At 37.5% G+C, this 22,482-nt stretch overlaps 3 protein-coding genes across 10 annotated transcripts in view; 2 read left to right on the plus strand and 1 right to left on the minus strand.

Moving 5' to 3' along the window:
- Positions 1-2,786, plus strand: part of LOC141901324 (plasma membrane calcium-transporting ATPase 2-like) — a 106,207-nt gene extending 103,421 nt beyond the window's left edge. For all 7 annotated transcript variants that reach the window (XM_074788490.1, XM_074788496.1, XM_074788494.1 and 4 more), the window contains one exon: positions 975-2,786. In XM_074788490.1, the coding sequence (XP_074644591.1) occupies positions 975-1,151 (177 nt within the window). In that variant the 3' untranslated portion in view covers positions 1,152-2,786. The remainder of the gene's footprint in view (positions 1-974) is intronic.
- A 4,404-nt stretch (positions 2,787-7,190) lies between these two features.
- On the minus strand, positions 7,191-9,859 carry LOC141902642 (uncharacterized). Its single transcript, XM_074790464.1, has 5 exons — positions 9,666-9,859; positions 8,640-8,888; positions 8,395-8,547; positions 7,963-8,097; positions 7,191-7,390 (listed from the first exon to the last, which is right to left on the minus strand). The coding sequence occupies exons 1-5, from the start codon at positions 9,745-9,747 to the stop codon at positions 7,314-7,316; spliced, it is 696 nt and encodes a 231-aa protein (XP_074646565.1). The 5' UTR covers positions 9,748-9,859; the 3' UTR covers positions 7,191-7,313.
- A 5,089-nt stretch (positions 9,860-14,948) lies between these two features.
- LOC141901305 (glutamate receptor-interacting protein 1-like) overlaps positions 14,949-22,482 on the plus strand; it is a 41,960-nt gene continuing 34,426 nt past the window's right edge. For both annotated transcript variants that reach the window (XM_074788460.1, XM_074788461.1), the window contains exon 1: positions 14,949-15,084. In XM_074788460.1, coding sequence (XP_074644561.1) covers positions 14,994-15,084 — 91 coding nt within the window. In that variant the 5' untranslated portion in view covers positions 14,949-14,993. The remainder of the gene's footprint in view (positions 15,085-22,482) is intronic.

The raw sequence follows: 22,482 nt of genomic DNA on the forward strand, positions 1-22,482 counted from the left end.
TTGAAACCGATGACGCGTAAGATGTTACCGATAGAACTAATTTAGTTATTAACTATAGTTTGCTTTTCTTGTATCACGTGCCGAGAAAACGTCGCATATTATTATGAGCTTGGCTTCTTGAACATATACGACAAATTTGTCATGCGTGCTCGCCGTAATTACCAAATATGGAATGATTACCGTGCATAAATTTGCATACATAATTAACCCTTGAATACGATATATTTTTATATACAGGCTATAGATTATTTGAAAGAAGAATTACTAACTGAAACTGTCGAGATTTTCGTGTTGATATGAATTGATTCATTCATCCGTCGAGCGCCGAGATGCCACCAACTGATTTCTTGCATTAAATTCTCAGAACCTGAGTTCTACAGTTCAACTCCGGGTCGAAATCGTTTTATTTTCAATAGCTTTTAACTCTTTCCAGTTCTTGTGATTTTAGATTCGATTTGAGAGTCAACTGCAGTAAAAGTCCTTAATAATGCCACCGAATGGGACCAATGAAAAAACATGGCATTAAAACAAATTTAGCGTTATAAAGAATGACATTTTCATTGAATTTGAGTCACATTGAGCAAATTTGTTCTCGAAAAAAAATGTTGGAAAAGATGGCATTATAACGGACTTTGACTGTAATTAGAATTGAACAAATTTTAAGTCTTGAGGGTCAAATTTGAACTGGATCTGGAAGCTAGTTTGCACTGTTTCGAGTTAAGAGTTAAAGCAATCAATCGAAAATGAATGAATGAAACTGTTTAGGAGTGAATTTAAACTCACAAATGTAGCACTGGGGCCATTAACTCAAAAGTTGGTTAGGTTAAGTCTTAACCAACTTCTGAGCAACTGCCTGATGGGTGCTGATATTTAGAAGATAAATCGTGGCTGGCGTCTCGACTCGCGTGATGGACTCTCAGTTCGTTGTGTATTTCTAGTACCTGTGATGATTTTATGTTTTCTCTTGTTTTCAGATTTGTGTTGTAAATGCTTTCCGCACGGGCTTAGATACACGATATGACGGTCTTGACAAACGAATGAGTCTCTCTTCGGACCACTCACTTCAAAATCTCAGCCGACTTATGTACAAAAAGCCCTCGGCAATGCCTGAACATCCCGAAAACTCCAGCAATGTAGAAACCGCACTATGAACTACCCGCATGTGTATTTTATTGACTTGTAAATCCATGAGGGAACGCTTTGAGAAAAAAAAACCTTTTAAGTCGCGATGATCGCCGAACGCAAAAACTGTCTATATCAAAAATACCGACGCAACGGACGACTAGTAAGATTCGGTTTTCGAGTCCCGTTTGGAATTACCGTTTTTTTGACGCGGGTAGTTTTAGGGGCCGCGACAACAACAAAAAAAACCGAGACGCGCGGAAACGAAGAAGAGAATTTCTCTTTTTAGCCACAAGTTTTTATCACTCGATCATCGTCAATTTCATATGCGTGTATATTCTCTCGGTAAGCACACATATATATATATATATATATATTCGAAACCTTATCTATATCTAAACGCGAAGAGAAACAAGTTATCGGAAGTTTACGACCGATCGAGATGGCCGACGAATCGAGAACCGGAATGAATAGGAACCTGCCATTAAATCGAGACGCGTTGTAAGATTTTTGGACTGTATATATATATATATTGTATATGTATGTATATGGCTAACATGGTGACCTATAGATAGCCTTGTTCAGTAGTGTTAATCGAGTTTTTGGCATCGTGTAAAAAAATGGAAATCGTTAACCGCGATCACACACGAGTCTTGTAGATCCGAACCAGATTTGGCTTGTAGCACATAGGGCCGAGTCTAATGTTCACAGCGGTGCTAGATGGGTCCGTGCCTGTTTGACATTTGGCCCGACCTTAACGTCAGACGAGGAGGCCTGTGCCCAATTTTAGCACAAGTCAAATTATCCCAACTGGTTGTGGAAGTGACTCACCTCACTTGCCGCAGCATCATTTTGATAGCATAAGTGGTTTACGTGTAATCGCGCTCTCTAATTAAGCACGGGCCAAATTTGACTGGGGTCTGGTCCGGGCCAAATCGTCTGCGTGTGATCGCGGCTACGATGAGATGCGTTTGTGTAGTTCACCTATGCAAATGATGGGTTCTGGGTGCGCACTTTCTGTAATCTCTCCCCTCGAACAGCCCTCAGTCACTATCGCAGATGATACATATTCCATTGAGATTTAAGAACTGAATGTTCTAAATTAGATTTGGAACGATTCTTACGCATAAAACGATTACCGGTAAACGTATTTAATTGCACGCAGTATTTCAATAGTCGTAGAAAGATTTTCCAATTTTGAATACTAACATATTGGTCTACGATACCGATTACAGAGAAACAATCATTTTCATCTTTATCATTATCAATCAGATTCAGGTGATTAGTAATTTCCGGTCGATGTAAACCGAGTTCCCCTATTGTAATTTTTGTGATTCAGGGCTGGGTTTCATAGATGTGGAAGAAAGATAGTCCCTGGGAACATTTTGAAATTTGTCAGTTATAACCATGGTTTCTCATTGTTACTATGGTGGTTGTCACCCAAATTGTGGATTTACCCCTAGGGATTACTTTGAAACCAGTCTATGAAACCGGGCCCTGGTGTTTATCGTGTAGAATATATCCCTATATGCATCTGCATCTGCATCTGCATACCGGTATCTGTGCAGCTGCGTTACGGGCAGGGAGGAGAACAACATTTTCCACTTCATCGACAAAAAAAAAACAAAACGTTCATGTGTAAAATATCAAACAACAAAACACTTATAATAATTCATCATGGATTTTTATCTAAAAGTTATATATATATATATATATGAGTATAAATATTATATATATATATATATATATATGTATAATATATATACATGTATATATATATTATATATTATTATATATAATATTATAAATATTAATCTGATTATTTGTATGTATATGTATATCTGATTGATGTGTTGATTGGTGGAAATTTTGCACGGTTATGATAAGTAAAAAACCTGTGTGTAAACGTCGCGCTATCTTAGCATCTTGTATAAAGAATATCGCCATCGGCGGTCGTTGATTTCGCGATAGCGTTTAATCTCTATGATTTGTTCAGTGTATTGTAGTCGTCGTTGTGTTGGGCGCGCGTTGAAGTCGAGAAAGTGGATATTAGTCCTGGGCCCTGTTCCGCAGTCCTGAGTTAGAATTCGACTGATATTTGGAAATGAACAATATGTAGAATCACAACAGGGGCTGGTCACATTTCGTAATGTATCGGTCCGCTCCCGATGGCCAATATTTCTATATTAATTATTTGTATAGATATGTAGGGATTGTGGTCATTGAGAGATGAATGATACATTATGAAAAGCGACGAGCCCCTGCGAGCAGGACCCGCTTAATTTGGATGATTTGCAGAGGCGGATCCAGACCGTATTAGCCGTATTGCCCAACACGGTCTAGAATTTTTAAGTGCCCTTCCAAATTTCACCGGCAATATTTTTAAAGGCATTATTTCAGCAACCGCTAATTCCGTGTCCGGGTCGTTTATTCTGGATTGCTCTGAATTAGTCTCTAGAAGCCCTCTAAAAGCCTTTAAATGGTACCATATTTTCAAAATTTTCTGGGGGAGGGCTCCCATACCCCCTTCGAAGGACTTCGCGCCTTCGGCACTCACATTGACCTGGATACTGGGTGTACCCTAAGATCAGAAAGGTGCCCTTAAATATCCTTCCAATACTGTCTACCCATCCCCCTGGATCCGCCCCTGATTTGGGACCGATGAAATTCATTTGATTCATGAGAAATCCGTGGTAAAGATCATATTAACGTATAGTTTGGCCTAGTCTAGTACCGAGCCATTGTAGAGGAACCCGTATGTCATCTGGTACACTCAGACTATAGTTTATCATAAACATAAATAATGTCAACATTTTATTAAAATCCAGATTTAACTGTAATTTCAACCATAGAAAAGAAACTCAGGGCGGAAAAGAGTCCAGACTTGATTCGAAGTGGGCCAACAAGGACCGGTCAGACGGTGCTCAATGCTACCACCTATGTGCAGTTTGACAGTCATATTATCAACAACAAAAAAAAAACATCAGTTCCTGTTTGCGGTGAACTATCGAGTTAACGGCATGCTCGCACAAAATATCCGTTTTCAATCCTGAAAATCGGGACGTTGCCAAAAATATCCTTAACTTCGTAGTTGCAGCCCTGTAGAATTTAGTCTTCCAAACGATGTTTATAGCGTCAAACTGCGGGTAAGAGGTGGCACTGCATTACGGCAAAATCAAGCGGCCTTTTGGTCAATCGGGAAGTGTAAAATTTTGAAAATGATCGAATTTATCTCGACTTTCTAAATGAAATTTGATTCCCCCAGCAAATAGTTAAACGAAGTTTGAAATAAGATTTTGATTCGTAAATTGTCGCTTGAAGATGAGGTTAGATACAGAGCGCACTTTTCGCCGCTAATCGCGTTGTTTTACGAGTGTTAACCCTTTATTCTGCGTTCGCGTTTTTGTCTGGGCTATTATGTATCGATCTTCGTTGTGACTATTCTTCGTCTGTCTTTGAGTGTGATGTTTTTCCAAAACGAGTTGATTATCGAATGTAATATTCGTTAGCGTCGTCGTCGTCGTCGTCGAGTTTTAATTAACGAGAAATCATTTTAATTACGTGTGTTTAACGACGATCGACAACTACTGTATTTTAACGATAAATTCCTCGTCGGTAAAGATAGGTTTAGATGCACCGCATATACACACACACATACAAACATCCGAGTACATCGTTGTTATAGTTCGATTTCTTTTCATTCATCTGTTTTGTGTCGCAAGTCCATGCAGATATCGTGTATACCATAATTTACCAGAGTTTGATATATCATCATCCAGTAGGTTTCAAATATGATATTATGTAGAGATGCAGTGATATTTCAGCAGTATATGATATTTAGAAAGTATTTAAGACGTTTTTTGCCGAGGTTTTCTTAATTTGAGCATTCATTCTTACTTATATACATAATATATATATATATAAAAAAATAACTGAATCTATGTATATCGACATATAAATATATATATTATAGCAAAATTCTGCTGTGTATTAAATCGTTATTATTGGTCAATGAATTGATTAACATATTTTGATTTTAGTAGGTCTCGCGTGATTAATCAGTATCTGTAGGTAAAAGGTTTTAATTAAATGATTTATTTACGATGAATAGTAAAATGCTATAAATGCGAGAACGTTTTAATTTTTGAGTTTGTTCGATTAAAGTTTTGACGATGTATGATATAGAAATGAGAAAACTTCACCCGAACAGCTACGCTTGAAATGTGACGTTGATTTATTACTAATTCGTTAAGGTTGTAGTTAGTAGTAGTATTAAAGATAATGTATTTATTGCTATATTTAATGCTGAGCTGTGCTCATCTTTACTGTTTGTACTGATAATTAGATAAGATTCTGTAATCGTTTGCGTAAAATACTAGACGTACGAAAATCCATCCTTTTTTCCTTCGATCCGTTTTTAAATCTCAGATAGAAATTCTATGATTCCCGATCCGATCGGCATCCGGAACCTGTCGTTAGGCGTCGCTCCGGAATTCCGGCTGCGAGGAGGAAGGATGTCCCCGTACTGTACTGCGCTCGGTTGTACATTCGTCTAACTGTACATTGTCGATTAAAAAAAAAGGGAGAAAATCCGATTTTAATCTTTTGACAAATTATTTGTTAATAGAGATAGATAACGAAATAGATAGATAGATAGATAGATAGATAGATATTATAAAATCTGGTTGTTTTCAGTAGCTGTACATTTTTGCCCTCGCTATCTCCGCATATTGATAAACTATGGAATATATATATATTATATATTCAAATGCGTCATATTTAATATAAATAAATGAATATATGAATATATATATCTTGTTTACAGAATTACTACTAATTACCTTATTAATTTATTAATTAAACGAATTAATCATTGATGATGATGATAATGAGAAAAACGGTGTTTATATCTATATGAGGAAACGCGCGAATCTTGATGTTGAAATAATTAGGAAATATCTGGCGGAAAGACGACGAGTGTTTGGCGATGATTCAATTCATCGCGGAAAGTGTGAGTTTTGCCCAAAATTTCAAAGATCTATCGCAATAGAAAATGTCCTTTTTTTCTTATCGGAGGCTACGTTTTTCAAAGCAGTCTCAGCCCAGCTCAGACGAGCGAAGGAAATTTCGAAATACTTCGAAGATCTTAAAACGTGCTAAGGTTATCTTTGGTCATTAACCAATTCTCAGCATAGATAACCTTAGCTGAGAATTGGTTAATGACAATAATTTGAGTAGTTGAAAACTGCTTTGTAAAACGTCTAGACTTTTCACCGAGAAAATTTCTTTTCAAAATCAAAACAACGCAATCTGAATAAATCTAGCTTATTTAATTTCGCTCATTAATTCGACTGAAATGTTTGGTGCTAAAACTAAATTTGATGACATTGAATCCACCTTAACGCGGGCGCAAAAAGAGATCTTACCACACCAGATATTTCTAAAATAATCATAACTGGGTTTGTACAATGAGGTATAATAATAATTATAATAAATATTAATAATAATTAATTGTTATCATAACAACAACTTGTAGAGGACAATAATATTAATACTAATAATAATAATAATGATGATTTTAGGTTTTGTACCTTCATTGAGGTTTTGTTCTGTTAATGCCATGAATGGTTTTTTTATGAAATAAATACTTTAAAAAGTGGAATATTTGGCGTTTGATGTTTGTTTTGTGTGGATGGAACTCGTGACCCCCCCCCCCCCAAATCCACCTCAATACCGGTATACAGGTCTCACACGACGTGATGTCCTGCCAGAGGTAAGCAACAGAACAGTATTAACACGTCATCGGCTGAACCCAAGGGGGATGGTGCCCCGGCCTCAATCAGACCCTTCACCCGCCCCTGATAATAACCACGACCAGTATATGACATAGTCAACTCGCAAAAATTTACAGTACGAATACATAGTAGATGAATAGATTGAATCGACTGTTACCATCCGTTATGATCCAGTCCCAACTTCGGCAACCTAAAAGCGAGTTTCAACATGACGTATTTGACACGGAAAAAACGAAAATACAATCAATTCATTTCATGAAATATATCGTATATATTTACAAATACTAAGATGTCGAAACTGTACAATTTTGATATCTAACACGTGCTAGTGCCCAGTCGTAACAGCAACATCATCCGGTAAATCATTCCTGGATCCGACTGTTCGTCTCTAACACCTTACAACCAATGAACACATCTTCCGGTTAGAGCGAAGATCAGAATCATTAACACGTGGATTCTGCCGAGGCGATTTCCTTTAACAGAAAACAAGTACATTATCAACAATGTTTTTGAAATCCCGAAAGTGAAGCTTGAAATTCTTATGCCATAGATCAAACTGCCTCCACAGGGATTGGAACAATACGTATCTAATTGTTTAAGCGGTTTATTGTGTTTGTTCATCGAATATTCATCTATAGAAATATTCTCCAATCCACACGGCAGCTGCCGTGACGTCACGAACTGTCACGGCTTAACGGTTAAATTTACCAAATAAATCCAGTTAAGTCGCCATGTCGTAGTGATTGGCTTGGTGGTAACGGCTATGCCTTCCGCCCAATAGGTCCCGGGCACGATACCCGACCGGTGCGAACATTTCTTTTTCATGCTTATCAATGGGTGGGAGGCGATCGGCCTTGGCGATACATTTATCATCGAAATCTTTCAAATAAATTAATTTTATGCTGAAGCAAGATGACTTGTTCCACTGTTCTAAGTCCAGATTGACAACTTAAGTAGATTCAACCAATTGAAAATGAACTAATTCTACTGTACTGGCTGCAATGGTGTCTGTATAACCGGCCTAGAGGGTTTTGATTGCGGATACCTGAGTTTACTGGACACTCTCTTCCCGGGACGATTTCATCGGCTCTTTTACCACAATTATCATAACCATCGCATTGAAGCGTTTTACTAATACAGCGACCACCATCAGGACACGATAATCCGTCATCACACGCTTCTGTCAAATATCAACAAGATCATAACACTTCAAAAACTCATTACGTTTAATGCTGACACTACTTACTAATTTCATGTAAGTTTATAGTATTCCTGATTATGATACAGTCGAAACGTTGAGTAAAACCATTTCCATATAGACGACGAATTTTACTATCGACTTGGTTGAAAATCGCCAAACATTTTGCACGAAGGTAGGCCTACTTAATGAACGACCCCAGCCCATAGTTAAAACTAGTTTATTTCCAATTATTTGACTTCCATAGATTTTCTTTTCATGAGCCTATCATATTCTTACTGTATTCAAATATAGTGTAAACTATTTCAAATCCTTCGTGCGTTTTGCCCTGGTCGTCGCCGGAGTTACTTTCAAATTCAAACGTTACCGAATTCTGCGTCGAAAACATGGCGGTCTGTTTCAATTTCTTCGTCGGACCGCAGAGTCCGTGCCCTGCAACGAAATAATACAACAGTCGTTCATCGAATTTCGCTAGTATTAATAAGTGTTTCTTTCGGAATTTCAGTGATTCTTTTAATACTTACTTCCCGATAAACTTTTTGCCGGATTTTTACCACGTCCGTCGTAGATAGTGAGTTTATCTTTGGAACAACTGGCGTGGTATTCAATATCCAGCATTTTGACGGTGAGTATTAGGAATTTATTGGTTCCAGCATCGAGAGTCAGGTAACAGTAAGCTAGTTTCGGGTAATACGCAGACTGCGTATAGTGAATTATACCCGCCATTTGACTTGATACATCGATCGTTTTCGTACAATTTCTATCCATATAAACTGAAATGTAATCAACAAAAAGGTCAGCGAATGATAGATTAATAAACATCTCCAGTTACCAAGAACCCAATCTTGGCCAAAATGAGTTTAGATTGTTATACAGTAGATAGACTGCGTTTAACCCGAAGTCGATTGCCCGGATTATCACGTGCCCCGAAAAAAAAAAAAACATTACAAGTTTTCCTACTCCAGTTCATTGTGACACCAACCTATCTCCTGCTCGGAATGTTCCGTAGTTCGGGTACCTCAGAGGAGAGGATTTATTGGTCCTGTGAGATCTGAGACAGGGGAAGTCTATACTTCTCATGTACTACTAGTCTTGCCATACAGATCTTTGATCACGTCCATAATGCTGATTGCAGCGCGTGGTGTGATAACCGTATGTTTTGTAAAAGTTTGATGGTTAAAATAATTAGAATTTGTGTGTAAAAAAGAAAATACAGATCTTTCGCTAGAATTAGGTTCTAAACTTGTAATATGTACATGTAACGTCTGAAGACTGGTCTTAAATCATAAGTTCGGATCTGAGTATAAAAGGCTTTTAGAAAATCAAGGACAAATCAAGAATTGCTATACATAGGGGCCTACTAGTTTCTGAGAACCACTGCTTGAGAAAAAAACCCATGATTTATGAAGAAAAACTAAGAGCAGTGACGTTCAATTCTTCTGAAAATGGCTTACAGAATTGAGTCTAAACGTCACTACTCTCTTAGTTTTTCTTCATAATTGGGGTTTTTCAGATTGTATGATGAAGGATGAAGTCCTATATTAACTTACCTTGCGCATACTTATTCGACAGTACTGAGACGGGAAGAAATACGAACACCGTTAGGAACTGCATCAGAGAAAACCGGGCCATGGTCCGTACTGAAATATCTCCGCCCCTCCAGCTCGATTCTATCCCTTGCTGGCACACGGTCACAATACTAATTTCTCACAGTGCTCAGACAGGACTAATACCTATACACAGTTGTAATGACAGCGCGTTTAACTTGGAATTCTTTTCTGTCATTCAATTAGGTCGTACTTGGATTTTATAACTACAAGTACCAAACCTGCCTGACGTGTTTTCTACGACTCTCCACTCAGCGCGTGTACTGGTTTAACAATGGGTACGCCTCGCCTGTCGTTAATGGCGATTTTGATTTAACGGTAATTTAACGTTTCATACGTAACAAACAAACACTTTTAATAGTAAATCTGATTGCAGCGCTCAAGCGTTAAAACAATAGTAAACACTCTCGAATCAAAAACGACATTTCAGTATCTATTTTATTGTCAACAAAATATACAGAAAATTATTTATTGATTAAGGATAGATTTAGAAAATTATTTCAGGTCCGTTCTCCAATGTATCCAACGTCTGTTTATTTCGATTGAATTGAGTAGAGCTCGTCTTGGAAAGAAATTTCAAAGGGCATGCAGTTAGTCTTATTCCAAAAAGGATTTCTTTCAAAAAAGACATCTGTAGAAATTCACGAGAATCACAAAAGAATGTTAAAGAAACAGAATATGAATGATAAATTTATAAGCTTGGTATATCCCATGATCCGAACCCGGGCCTACAAAATTCAGAGACAGCGGAGCGCTGGACCACGTAGTGGTCAGTGGAGATAATCGTGATCGTGTCGTAAAATCAGTGATAAGTGATGACATTAAGCAAATGGATCAATTTATTTTCCACAAGAAACAAAAACGTACATTTTCAAAAGATTACATTCGTATACAGGCTCTGCATCAAGGTAAATTCACACAGGTAATGGATCTGTGGCCACCTACGTTGGCTTTGGGACCAACTTCACAGTGTCCAGGGAAATATTATGTCTCAGTAATCAAAGAAAATAGGAAATAATTTTAACCAGGACCCAGTTTCACGAAAAAGTTTAAGCCTAAAACGGTTAAGTTTGAATTGTTGTCCTCATTGAAAACATGAAGTAACCAATAGCAATTACACCAAAAATTTGAGTTAAACTTTTTGTGAAACTTGGCCCAGGGCTTGTTAAGCTTAAACCTCGCACAAATTCACGATCTTTCGGAATTGAAGATGCAGAAAAATAGATTTCGAAACGTCCGGTACACTCGTCGGACCGCAAACACTTTCAATGCCAATCGGTTCCGGCTGATAATTAGTACCACCAATTCAATGTGTTTTGGGCGATGATCAGTACGCTTTTCGCTCAAGGTCGTTGATTTTTGCAATTATTTAAAATGACAACGTGATTTGATTTAAATGTTCGTTTCATCGCGTATTAACTCGAGAAAAATAAAGGAATCAAACACAATGCCCAGGAGGAAGCCTTCTAATTGGACTCCGGAGTGTTTTAGATTTTCAAACAGCACAGATTTTCGTTTTTCCGGTAAGTTAGATAGTAATCTTGATCTTGATCTTGTCAATATTGTTGGCCATAGCCATAGCCTAGGCGTCCCCAGGAATTTTCATAGGGGGTTCGAATAAGCATCAATCCAGCATCCAAGCACAATGTCTGGAGTTGGGTGGGCCTCCCCCAAAAACTGTTTTAAAATTGGAGACTTAAGAGACGTTTTTCAAGGCTCTAAATGAATAACTTAGAGGTAAAAAACTAGTCAAATTGGCAAGAAAAATCTTGAACATTTATTACAAAGTAACTTGAGAAGTTAGCTATCTCGAAAAGGGAGTACGTCTGCTACCCCTGCACCCCCCTTGGGGATGCCTATGTTGGCTTAAATCATCACCGCGTGCTGATGTTGATGGTTGTTGATGATGCGTATTGGTGACGCAGGCGCCAGGGGTAGGTTCGATTGTTCAATGCCTATCCTTTTCTATTCCCGATTTATCATTCAGTGCCTACATATTCTAGAAATCTCTTGCGCGTTCTTTTCAACCAGAATACGCTCTACCCGGAAATCCCAAAAACCTGATAGAAGTGGCCTGAGAGAGACAGGTTGGCCGCTTACCTGGATTTCAGGTAATAGTCAGGAAACAGAAAACAGTCAGAAAATTCTGATAGTATTTGACTGTTTTTATTTATTGGATTCTTAGCAGATTGAGTCAGGGAAAACTGTAGCCTAGACCTACATGTCGGGGAATAGTCAGGGTAAAAGCAAGCGATGTGGTGAAATAAAAGTGGCCACTCAGAGTGAGTTTGTAATCATTGGTCCATTCCTAAACAGGAATAACATCAAGCCTAAACCCTCAGTTTAGGCATAACTCTATTTGAGTTAAATTACTTCGTTTTCTAATGTATAATGAATTGATTTTTGCTAAATTCTTCCATAAAAAAAAGCGCGTGAACTTTTTATAAACTTCGTTATTTTTTCCCCACATCAAACAACGCGTCAATTGAAAGCGATTCATTAGTTCATGCAGCGGAAATACCGAAAATGCTGCCAAATACATTCCCCGTGTTTAAACTACAGTTTGATGGATGGGGGTAAAACAAAAGAATCAGAATGAGAGGGGTTCAGACTAGTGTCGGTGCCGACTGCTCTCCCGGTTCAGCAGTGGCTCTCTCTCACCTCAAACGCCGGCAGTAGCTTCGATACACTGTTTGTTTTATCTATAAACTCTCTCTCGCTATCAGTAGGATTAGTAGGATTACTCGACCGTATTGGTCCGGATTAAACCGGATTATCCGCTGCTGTGTTGTTTGTGAGCTACGCCTGCGTTCCGCCGAAGCTCTACCCGTACGCGCTCTACAGTGAACTGGTTTAGTTGTTATGAAGATTTTGCGCCGCGAAAGAATTCACATTCGATCGACCTAGGTATCTCATAAACGCCGATGACAAGATATGGTGGATTGATTTCTGAACTTTTTTGGGTAATAGTGTTGTGAGCCCATTTTAGAGAAAAGATTTATCTCAAATTGTACGTTTAGTTATTTAAATAGTAGTTCATGTTTTTAATGAGTAAACTTAACAACTGCTTAGAGATTGAACATCATAAAAAACTGAACCAAGAATCCATTGAATTAAGATTCAGTTTTTTGTGTGGTTAAAATTAGTTTTGACGCCTTTATTCCTAGCTGTTTTCCAGAGTCGTAATCCACCAATGTAAAGAAATCTTTGATACCGATTAATGATCTAATTCTTGATGAGTTTTTCCTACTGCTAAAGTGCTTATCTCTAATTTTCTGAGTTGAAAAAATCTTTGAAACCAAGTAGGTAAAGTAGTTCATAGTTAAAGTAAAAAAATTGTAACCATAAAATTGTTGGTACTTTGTGCACCGAGATATTTTTAAAACATCATTTTTTGTAGACATATTTTTCATGTATTCATTTTATAATATTAATATCAAGTTGATTCAGGTGTTTCGAAATATCTAATGTTTTACATTGGAGGCCAGGATTTTGTTCTCTTATGTCAATACTACCACCACCACCACCTCCGCTCGTAGGAAAAAATTAACGCGCTTATAAATGTAAGTTTTCGCGCGCGACCTCGGCACTTGGCTTAACGAACAGAGACAGGCATTTAGTTATTGTCAGCGATTTCGAAATCCGCTATTTTTGCACTCCGGAAAAATGAACTCGAAAATCGCAACTCTTTGATACTTCCGTCTAATTTTACTCAAATCTAATTTGCTTTTTTTGCGGTGACCGGATGTGTATAAATGCCGGGAAATTGCTGAAAAACAACTTTTTAGAACAATTTTTCTGGTATCTCAAGTTCTTTGAACCGTAAAGAAGGGATTTTTCGCCGCTATTTTTGCGTCTGAATTGTATCTGGACTAAGAGTCGGTGCACGTGCTTTAACTTATTTCTGAAAAATGGAATACATTCACTAAAACGTTAGTTTCAACAAGCTGTTTGAGATTTTGTTTTAAAAGAACATTTTTCGACGGAAAAATCTCCGTACTTTTCTGAAAGAAGAACGGTGATCGAAGTTTAGTGCTCCGGAACGATACTATTTATCGACAAGTTGTTGGATGAATCTAGTAGTGGGACGGAATTTGACCTCTTCGCCGAAATATCTGCTCTTTTTGTGATTCGAAAAAAAAATTCGATACTCAGCGCCAAAGAGGAAAGTTTGATTTGAAAGAACAGCGGTGAGTGCTCTCTCTATCCCGGGCGCACGCTGGCATATTAGATCATCATCTATTCGTCGGTTTAGTTTACTCTGCCGTGCGCTTATGAATGATTTAATTAGCGGAGTTAGTTTTCTGCGAGGGGGAGAGGGAGGTATAAACTAAGCGGATATTAGTTGAACGCGGATAATGTAGGGTAGGATCAGCCTCTTGCCGCCGCGTCGCGAGATTTCGGGACTCTTTGAGATTCGATGCAGAATCTTCGCGAGAAGATTCTTCTTCTTTCTTCTTCCTTCGTCCTAATTGAAGGAGAACGTTTTCGTCTATCGCTTCAGCCACGATCTGTATGTAAAAGCTAACGTTGCGCTAACAGCGATAAAATCATTAACGGTTGTCCGTCTGTCCGCGTACGTGTTGTTAATCGTTGGATTGATGATTCCGATACCGATAGTAAACGGATCGCAGGCCGTCCGTCGATGATCAGAAGTTTGTTACAATCCTCCAGATGCGCCGATAATACGAGGAACTGATGATTTCGATTTGAAAGTCTGTGTTTTGATCTACTAGAACGTTTCAGTGTTGCGAGGATTTAACGTCGAAAGCTTTGGAAAAATCGATAGCTTTCGACAAATCGATAGCTTTCGACCATTTGTATTGTACATAAGCCGTAAGTGTACCGTGAAAAGTGAATTTTTACATAAACGTTTTTGAAAAAGATTTTCGTTAATTCGTTCGTACGGACTAACGCTAGCCGGTTCGCAGCGTTTTTGAGGATGATCGCGTTAAACGAACGCGCGTTCGAGGACATTTCATCGGCGGAAATTCGCGCGGCGTTTTTTTTTTAGTCGAATCGAAATTTCTTATTTTTCCGCCGGAAAAATGCTCGGATTTTAACGAGTGAAAAAAACGACGCTCTTACTCACTGATAAGTGTTTCAAGTGTGAGAGTTCTAGTGTTGCAGTTCTCTCCATTTCTCTCTCTCTCTCTAAACAACAGCTCTTGACACTATATGTATATATGTATATTTATCTGGTGCTTCGTTTCGTTCGTTGATGTTGATGATCGTGAAATGGTGTGAATTCGTTTCATAAAAAGAAAAACGATGAAAATCATTGATAGCTGTTTTCCTTGTTTTTCCAAGAAGAATAAACGTGCTGAGAATACGGGATCGTTCGCAGATCAGGATAGAATCGGTGAGTGCTGCATGCTTCAACTCTCGAGCATCATGGACCCTACGTGGGTTTTTCCTAACTTGACTCTGGGTCCAGTCAGACAGTTTGGGATTACCCTGACTGTGGATCCAGTTCCACAGTTGTGTGGGTTTAATTTGACTCTGGATCCAGTTCCACAGTTGTGTGGGTTTAATTTGACTCTGGATCCAGTTCCACAGTTGTGTGGGTTTCATTTGACTCTGGACCAAGTTCCACAGTTGTGTAGGTTTAATTTGAATCAGATCATTTTGACGCCGATCCAAACCCTGCCTGCACTGCTTTTGAAATACGGATATTGCTAGCCCTCAGCCATGAATAGTAAAATCACCACACTGTTGCTACTGGTGTTGGAGATTACTGGGGCCCACATGTTTGATAGTGAAACAACATCCCCCTCCCCTGCTTTACCCCCTTCCTCCCCACCCCCGTGCCCCCTCAGGTAAACCACTTGTATAAATGATGGTGTTGATATATGCGCTCATGTAACTGTGATTAGGTTTCAACCTTGTTATACATTTGTACAGTGTCAGCGCCTATTTATGCGAGATTTTTCATCCATCTCCGCCTTCACTGTGAACTATAACCGACCAAGAGCACTTCTTCTTTATTTTGCTCACGAAAATCTGATGCCTCGAAATTCGCGCTATGCCGATAATTGTGAAGATACGATGCATAACCTTCTTCTTTTTAGAAGAACATTTTTCTCTGAGCTGAGAAAAAATGTTTCATTCACATCACGTATTTTGGTCAATGATCGGTATAAAAAAGATATTTGGGGTTTTTTTCTTTAAAAAGAAACTGTATATGGCCGGTTCTTAACGTCCCGCTAACATCGGAACCGAATTTCCCAATTATGTACTTTCATGTAAACAAAAAATTCTGTAAACTCGACCGCCGATCACACAACTATATCTGTACTTTGATTTCCGATTTCAAAATCAAAACCTTTGTATTATTCCCGGCTGGTGTGGTGGGTCTGTAAGGGACACCAAATCAAAATAGCAAACGAAATCTACCAATCAAATAGATAACAACAGGGTCAATCCCTATTTCAAGTTCAAACATCAGAATTTTTTCCTGCAGTTGAAAGTTCGGCATTCTCCATTCTGCTTATCCCGCTTTAAACGCGTATTTCTGTCAGAAAGTATGAACGAAAATTTTTTTCAAAGTTTTTTGTTTTACTAACTCGGTTTTTGCCCGAACTGTGAAAGTTGCAAAAATCGAAGTTGAGATTGATTCCTGCATTTGAAAGAAGTTGATAGATGTTCTACTATGTTGATCGGGGGTATATGAGGATAGAGTTTTAGGATGGTACTGATAGCTACAGCTGTATTCTCTTGTCATTTCATTTATTGCGATGAATGCTTACCTAACTTGTATAAATAAGTTTACTTGTTTCTGTTGGTATCAATCAAAGCTTGTTCTTACTGTAACTTGTACGGATATCACTGCCGGCAGATAGTTTCGTTTAAGAACTTAAGCAAATCGTCAAAACATTCAACTGAAGTTGAATCAACAAATCAACTCTACGGTATATACTCTAGATTTGAGTTCAGGGGTCGGAGTTTAAGGATGTGCAGTAACCCAGCTTTTCTGCATTTCTCATTGGAATTTTTATTTAGATAAACTAAGGAACTGGGACCAGTTTCACGAAAAGTTTAAACCTAAAGCGGTTAAGTTTGAACTGTTGTCCTCTTTGAAAACATGAAGTAAACCAATGGCAATTACACCAACAAATTCAGTTAACCTTTTTTGTGAAACTGGGCCCTGGGCAGACTTAACTCCATTAGTGGTCTTAGATCCCAGGAATAGTCTTAAGTTAGATTGGCTATAGAAATAAGTTAGTCTTAGACTGGTCAGAATGAAACTGGCCCCAGTGTAATAAATCTGATGTGCTCCAGCACCCTATGTTCTGTTGGATATACTAATATTCGAGCCTTCTTGGTTGTAGGACTAGTTTTCATTACCATGATACCCATTTTTGGATGTGACTGGTCTTGATAGGCTACACAATGCTCCCTGTTCCCAAATTTCATTGGTCCAGTCCCACAGTTACGACCCAAGTCTAGAAGTGCTATTAAAAATCTTTGTATGATTAGCTATATAGAACTAAGATGGTCTTTTAGACTACGATTTTGAATCTAGGCCTCGACTGTGCAAGCCTCGCTTGCAACTTCTAGAAGCAAAACACTTTATTTATTTAACATTTCTTTCCAATTGATGCTTATAGTATTTCTTATTCAATCTGTATAATTACATGTATCAGAAGACCTCCCTGGATAACTGTAAAGCTCGTTTGTAGCAGAAGCCAGCCAGAGTTGAATACGTCGTATTTTTGTAGCTAGCATTCATATTTGTTATAGTTCATCAACATATTTTTCTCTCTCTTTTCTTTTTATATTCACTTCCAACACCTGACATTTAAAAATCACTTCTACCTGTATGGTTCACTAGTATTCGCGGTAAGGTGACAGGGCTTCAGGCAAACAGTTGTTTAAGCTCAATTTTCTTTCGCTTTTTCGCTTTCTTTCAATTTTCTTTTGCAAACTTTTCAATACGTTTTTAAAGGATGAAATTTATTTTTAGCTGTTGTGGTGGTTAAATGTAGTTCAAAAGCATTTTTCATGATGGATGGTTCATTGGGTTTTGAGCCAACGGTTCTTAAGCTAACTGTCCAATTAAGCTATACGGTCCAGCTCAAGGCCAATATTGCAAAAATGTGGCGTTAACAAGTTATATTTTGAAAGAGTAATAGCACTGGTCGTATTTTTTATTGCAGATGATTCAGTTCATCAAACACTTGTTATTATGTGAATTTCGTTAGGCCTATGATGTTACTGATCTAAGCTGTAAAATCTTTTAGAAAATGAAATATCTTCTTAGCTTTCATATATTTTGACATGACCTGAAGTCATTAATATTCAGTAGCATGCGCATAACAGTATGTAAAATGACAGGTGAATCCTCGCTAAAATAGATCTGCAATTATTTAGGCATTTGGTAACAAGAAAACAAACTTAAAAGTTTATTGACACCTTTAAGAATTCGTATATTGCTTAATATTGTCAACAATTAATAATATAATATGAATTATATAATATTAAGGATCAAGAAAGTTTTTTGGATTTGAATATATCGATAATTGAATTGAATTGACCGGCAACCAGTCCAGCCCCGATATATTGATCGACGTAATGCACGTCCTCTCAAAAATAGTTATCAAGATTCATCAGATGTGGAATGTGTTTAATGAAAAAATAAACACCAAAATTCACAATTGTAATTGTTACTTCGAAACGCCAATATTGATGATGTAGCGCACATCACACAGAACCCCTTAAGATAATGCAGTATCAATGTATATAAACATTATTATAACGGGTTTCACAGCGTCAGAAAATCAAGCTGTGTATATTGGTGATTGCTGTGAAGGAAAAAAATGCTCGGCACATTTTAAACCGGTCGTTTTAGCGAGAGATTAGGTTTACGTCTGTTAGCTGGAATGATACATGTTTATATCGAATTGAATTGCTTGTAAAAGGTTAGGTTCTGTAAGTGTTCAATTTCTCCTTATAGATTTATTTAATGCATCGAATACTGATCACTATTTGTTTAAGATTATCGAGACAGAACTGGAAAGCAGACTCCTATACGCTGAATAATCGGAAATGTCGTATCAAAGTATAAGTCAACGGTAATTTTAATTTCTAAAGCGGATTTTCATGCAGAAATATTCGCGAATTTCTCGTCCCAGTAAAAGATATATGTAGAAATTTACGACAAAGTTACACGCAAGAAAGTGAGTGGAAATATCATATAGAAAATTTCTCTGCTCCGGTGAGACCGGTAAAAATGAAATAAAAGTATTTGGAAGTGTAAATATTGCAAATGCTAGTGAAACTGTTACGAGCATTATTGTTGTACGTTTCGATTTTGTAGTTTTCTGATCGGACGAAACTATTTTTGAACCTCCAAATAACTGAATTATAATTACAGAATTTGATATCACGATCAAACTTAGCGGTAGGAGGAAAACATAGGTTACATATGAGGAGAAAAATTTGATTTGGTCGAGTAATTCATAGTAACATCCGAAGAACTGGTCAGTCGTATGTATCGATAAAGTTGGTAGAAGGTACAGGATCAGTGCACTCACTGCAGTAATTAACAATATAGCTAATCTAGCGAATCTAGGTGTACATATCAAACGAGATGAGAACAGGAAGAGAACAACTGCCACACGTTCTATAGATATCGCTACTATTAACCATGTACTATAGCTGCACGCAAGTGTCATTGTAAATTCATATATTTGACAACTAATCACTGAATTCATCAAGAATATAGGATCATCTTTAACATGTAAAAGAACAAACTGCAAAACAGGCATCAGTGTAAAATTGATACAGAACGTGAAATCACTTACAGACAAAACGATAAGATAGTTTGCGTAAGATAAACTGCGGAATCTGTGACTTATCATTATCAGGAAAGTAGCTGAATTCCCGAAGGCTCCTAGGAGGAACAAGATAGTTAGAATGACCAATGTAACAGTACGGTAGATTCCAGACCTGTTTACGATAGACATAATAACAATGTAACTGTTGTAAGTTCGACCGATTTGGATCTGAGTAGAATTCATGATTGCTGATGATGAAATGAGAGTGTTCGAGAGCTACAAGCAATCATCTTGCTCGTAGCTGAGAGTGTACCAACTATCCCATAGTGTACTACTATCTGAGAGTGTCCTGACTGTCTGAAAGTGCGAGTGTCTGAGAGTGTCCTGTCTGAGCGTGCACCGACTATCTGAGTGTCCTGACTGTCTGAGTGTTCACTGAATGTCTGAGAATGTTCTGGAACTGACCGAGTCTTCTCACATATTGGAAAATTAATTTACTATAAAGATATCACTAAGTCTATTATATATGTATATTTACAGCTACAATCCATTTGTAAAATGTATTGTTAACTGTAAATAGAAAATGAATTCTCAGAAATCTAACACAATTTACTCAGATTTTGTGACTGTTTATTATCGTGTAGAATATAAATGCAACTAGATTAAAAATGAATATTCGTTGTACAAGAATTCATTGTAAATGGTGTAATATATGTTATAGTAAAACATCTGAACAGGTTGGAAAATGTCTATCAGTTCCATACAGGGCAAACACAGCATCAGTTCATCATTCAAATACATAAATACACTGGACAGTAGCCAGGAATACTCAAGGCAGTTCTCATTCTTAGAATATAATCTTTCCATTTCATCAAAAAGCCGACATTTCATTAATATTCAGTCATTAATATTCAGTAGCATGCGCATAACAGTATGTAAAATGACAGGTGAATCCTCACTAAAATAGATCTGCAATTATTTAGGCATTTGGTAACAAGAAAACAAACTTATTGACACCTTAGAAAAAGTACATGTATATTGCCAAATATTGTCAACAATTAATAATATAATATGAATTATGTAATATCAAGGATGAAGAAATATTTTTTTGGATTTGAATATATCGATAATTGAATTGAATTGACCGGCAAACAGTCCAGCCTCGATATATTGATCGACGTAATGCACGTCCTCTCAAAAATAGTTATCAAGATTCATCAGATATGAAATGTGTTTAATAAAAAAATAAACACCAAAATTCACAATTGTAATTGTTATTTTGAAACGCCAATATTGATGATGTAGCGCACATCACACAGAACCCCTTAAGATAATGCAGTATCAATGTATTTAAACATTATTATAACGGTTTTAACAGCGTCAAAAAATCAAGCTGTGTATATTGGTAATTGCTGTGAAGGAAAATAAAAGCACGGCACATTTTAAACCGGTCGTTTTAGCAAAGGATTAGGTTTACGTCTGTTAGCTGGAATGATACATGTTTATATCGAATTGAATTGCTTGTAAAATGGTAGGTTCTGTAAGTGTTCAATTTCTCCTTATAGATTAGATCGAATACTGATCACTATTTGTTTAAGATTATCGAGACAGAACTGGAAAGCAGACTCCTTTATACTGAATAATCGGAAATGTCGTATCAAAGTTTAAGTCAACAGTTATTTGACTGAATTTCTACAGCGGATTTTCATGCAGAAATATTCGCGAATTTCTCGTCCCAGTAAAAGATATATATAGAAATTTACGACAAAGTTACACGTAACAAAGTGAGTGGAAATGTCATATAGAAAATTTCTCTGCTCCGGTGAGACCGGTAAAAATGAAATGAAAGTATTTGGAATTGTAAATATTGCAAATGCTAGTGAAACTGTTACGAGCATTATTGTCGTACGTTTCGATTTTGTAGTTTTCTGGTCGGACGAAACCAGTTTCGAACCTCTGAATAACTGAATTATTATAACAGAATTCGATATCATGATCAAAATTAGCGGTAGGACAAACACGTAGACTACGATTAAGCCGAAATAGAATATTTGGTCGCATAATGTGTGGTAACATCCGAAAAACTGGTCAGTCGTATGTATCGAAAAAGTAGGAATAAGGTTTAGAACTAGTGCATTTACCGCAATAATTATCAATATAGCAAACCTAGCGAATCTCGGTGTACATATCAAACGAGATGAGAACGGGAAGAGCACAACTGCCGCTCGCTCCAGAGTTATCGCTACTATCAACCACGAACTATTGCTGCACGCGAGTGTCATTGTAAATTCATATATTTGACAACTAATCACTGAATTCATCAAGAATATAGGATCATCTTTAACATGTAAAAGAACAAACTGTAAAACAGGCATCAGTGTGAAATTGATACAGAACGTGAAATCACTGAGACACAAAATGATCAGATAGTTCGCGTAAGATAAACTGCGGAATCTGTGACTTATCATTATTAGGAAAGTAGTCGAATTTCCAAAGGCTCCAAACAGGAATAAGATAGGCAGAATGATCAGTGTCACAGTACGGTAGATTCCAGACCTGTTCACCACGGACATGATAACCATGTAACTGTTATAAGTTCGACCGATTTGCATCTGAGTAGAATTCATGACTCCTGATGATCAAATGAGAGTGTTCGAGAGCTACAAGCAATAATCTTGCTCGTAGCTGAGAGTGTACCAACTATCCCATAGTGTACTACTATCTGAGAGTGTCCTGACTGTCTGAAAGTGCGAGTGTCTGAGAGTGTCCTGTCTGAGCGTGCACCGACTATCTGAGAGTGTCCTGACTGTCTGAAAGTGCGAGTGTCTGAGAGTGTCCTGTCTGAGCGTGCACCGACTATCTGAGAGTGTCCTGACTGTCTGAAAGTGCGAGTGTCTGAGAGTGTCCTGTCTGAGAGTGCACCGACTATCTGAGTGTCCTGACTCTGAGTGTGCACTGAATGTCTGAGAATGTTCTGGAAC

This window comes from Tubulanus polymorphus, chromosome 3 (assembly GCF_964204645.1).
Source record: "Tubulanus polymorphus chromosome 3, tnTubPoly1.2, whole genome shotgun sequence".
Taxonomy (NCBI): Eukaryota; Metazoa; Nemertea; class Palaeonemertea; order Tubulaniformes; family Tubulanidae; genus Tubulanus; species Tubulanus polymorphus.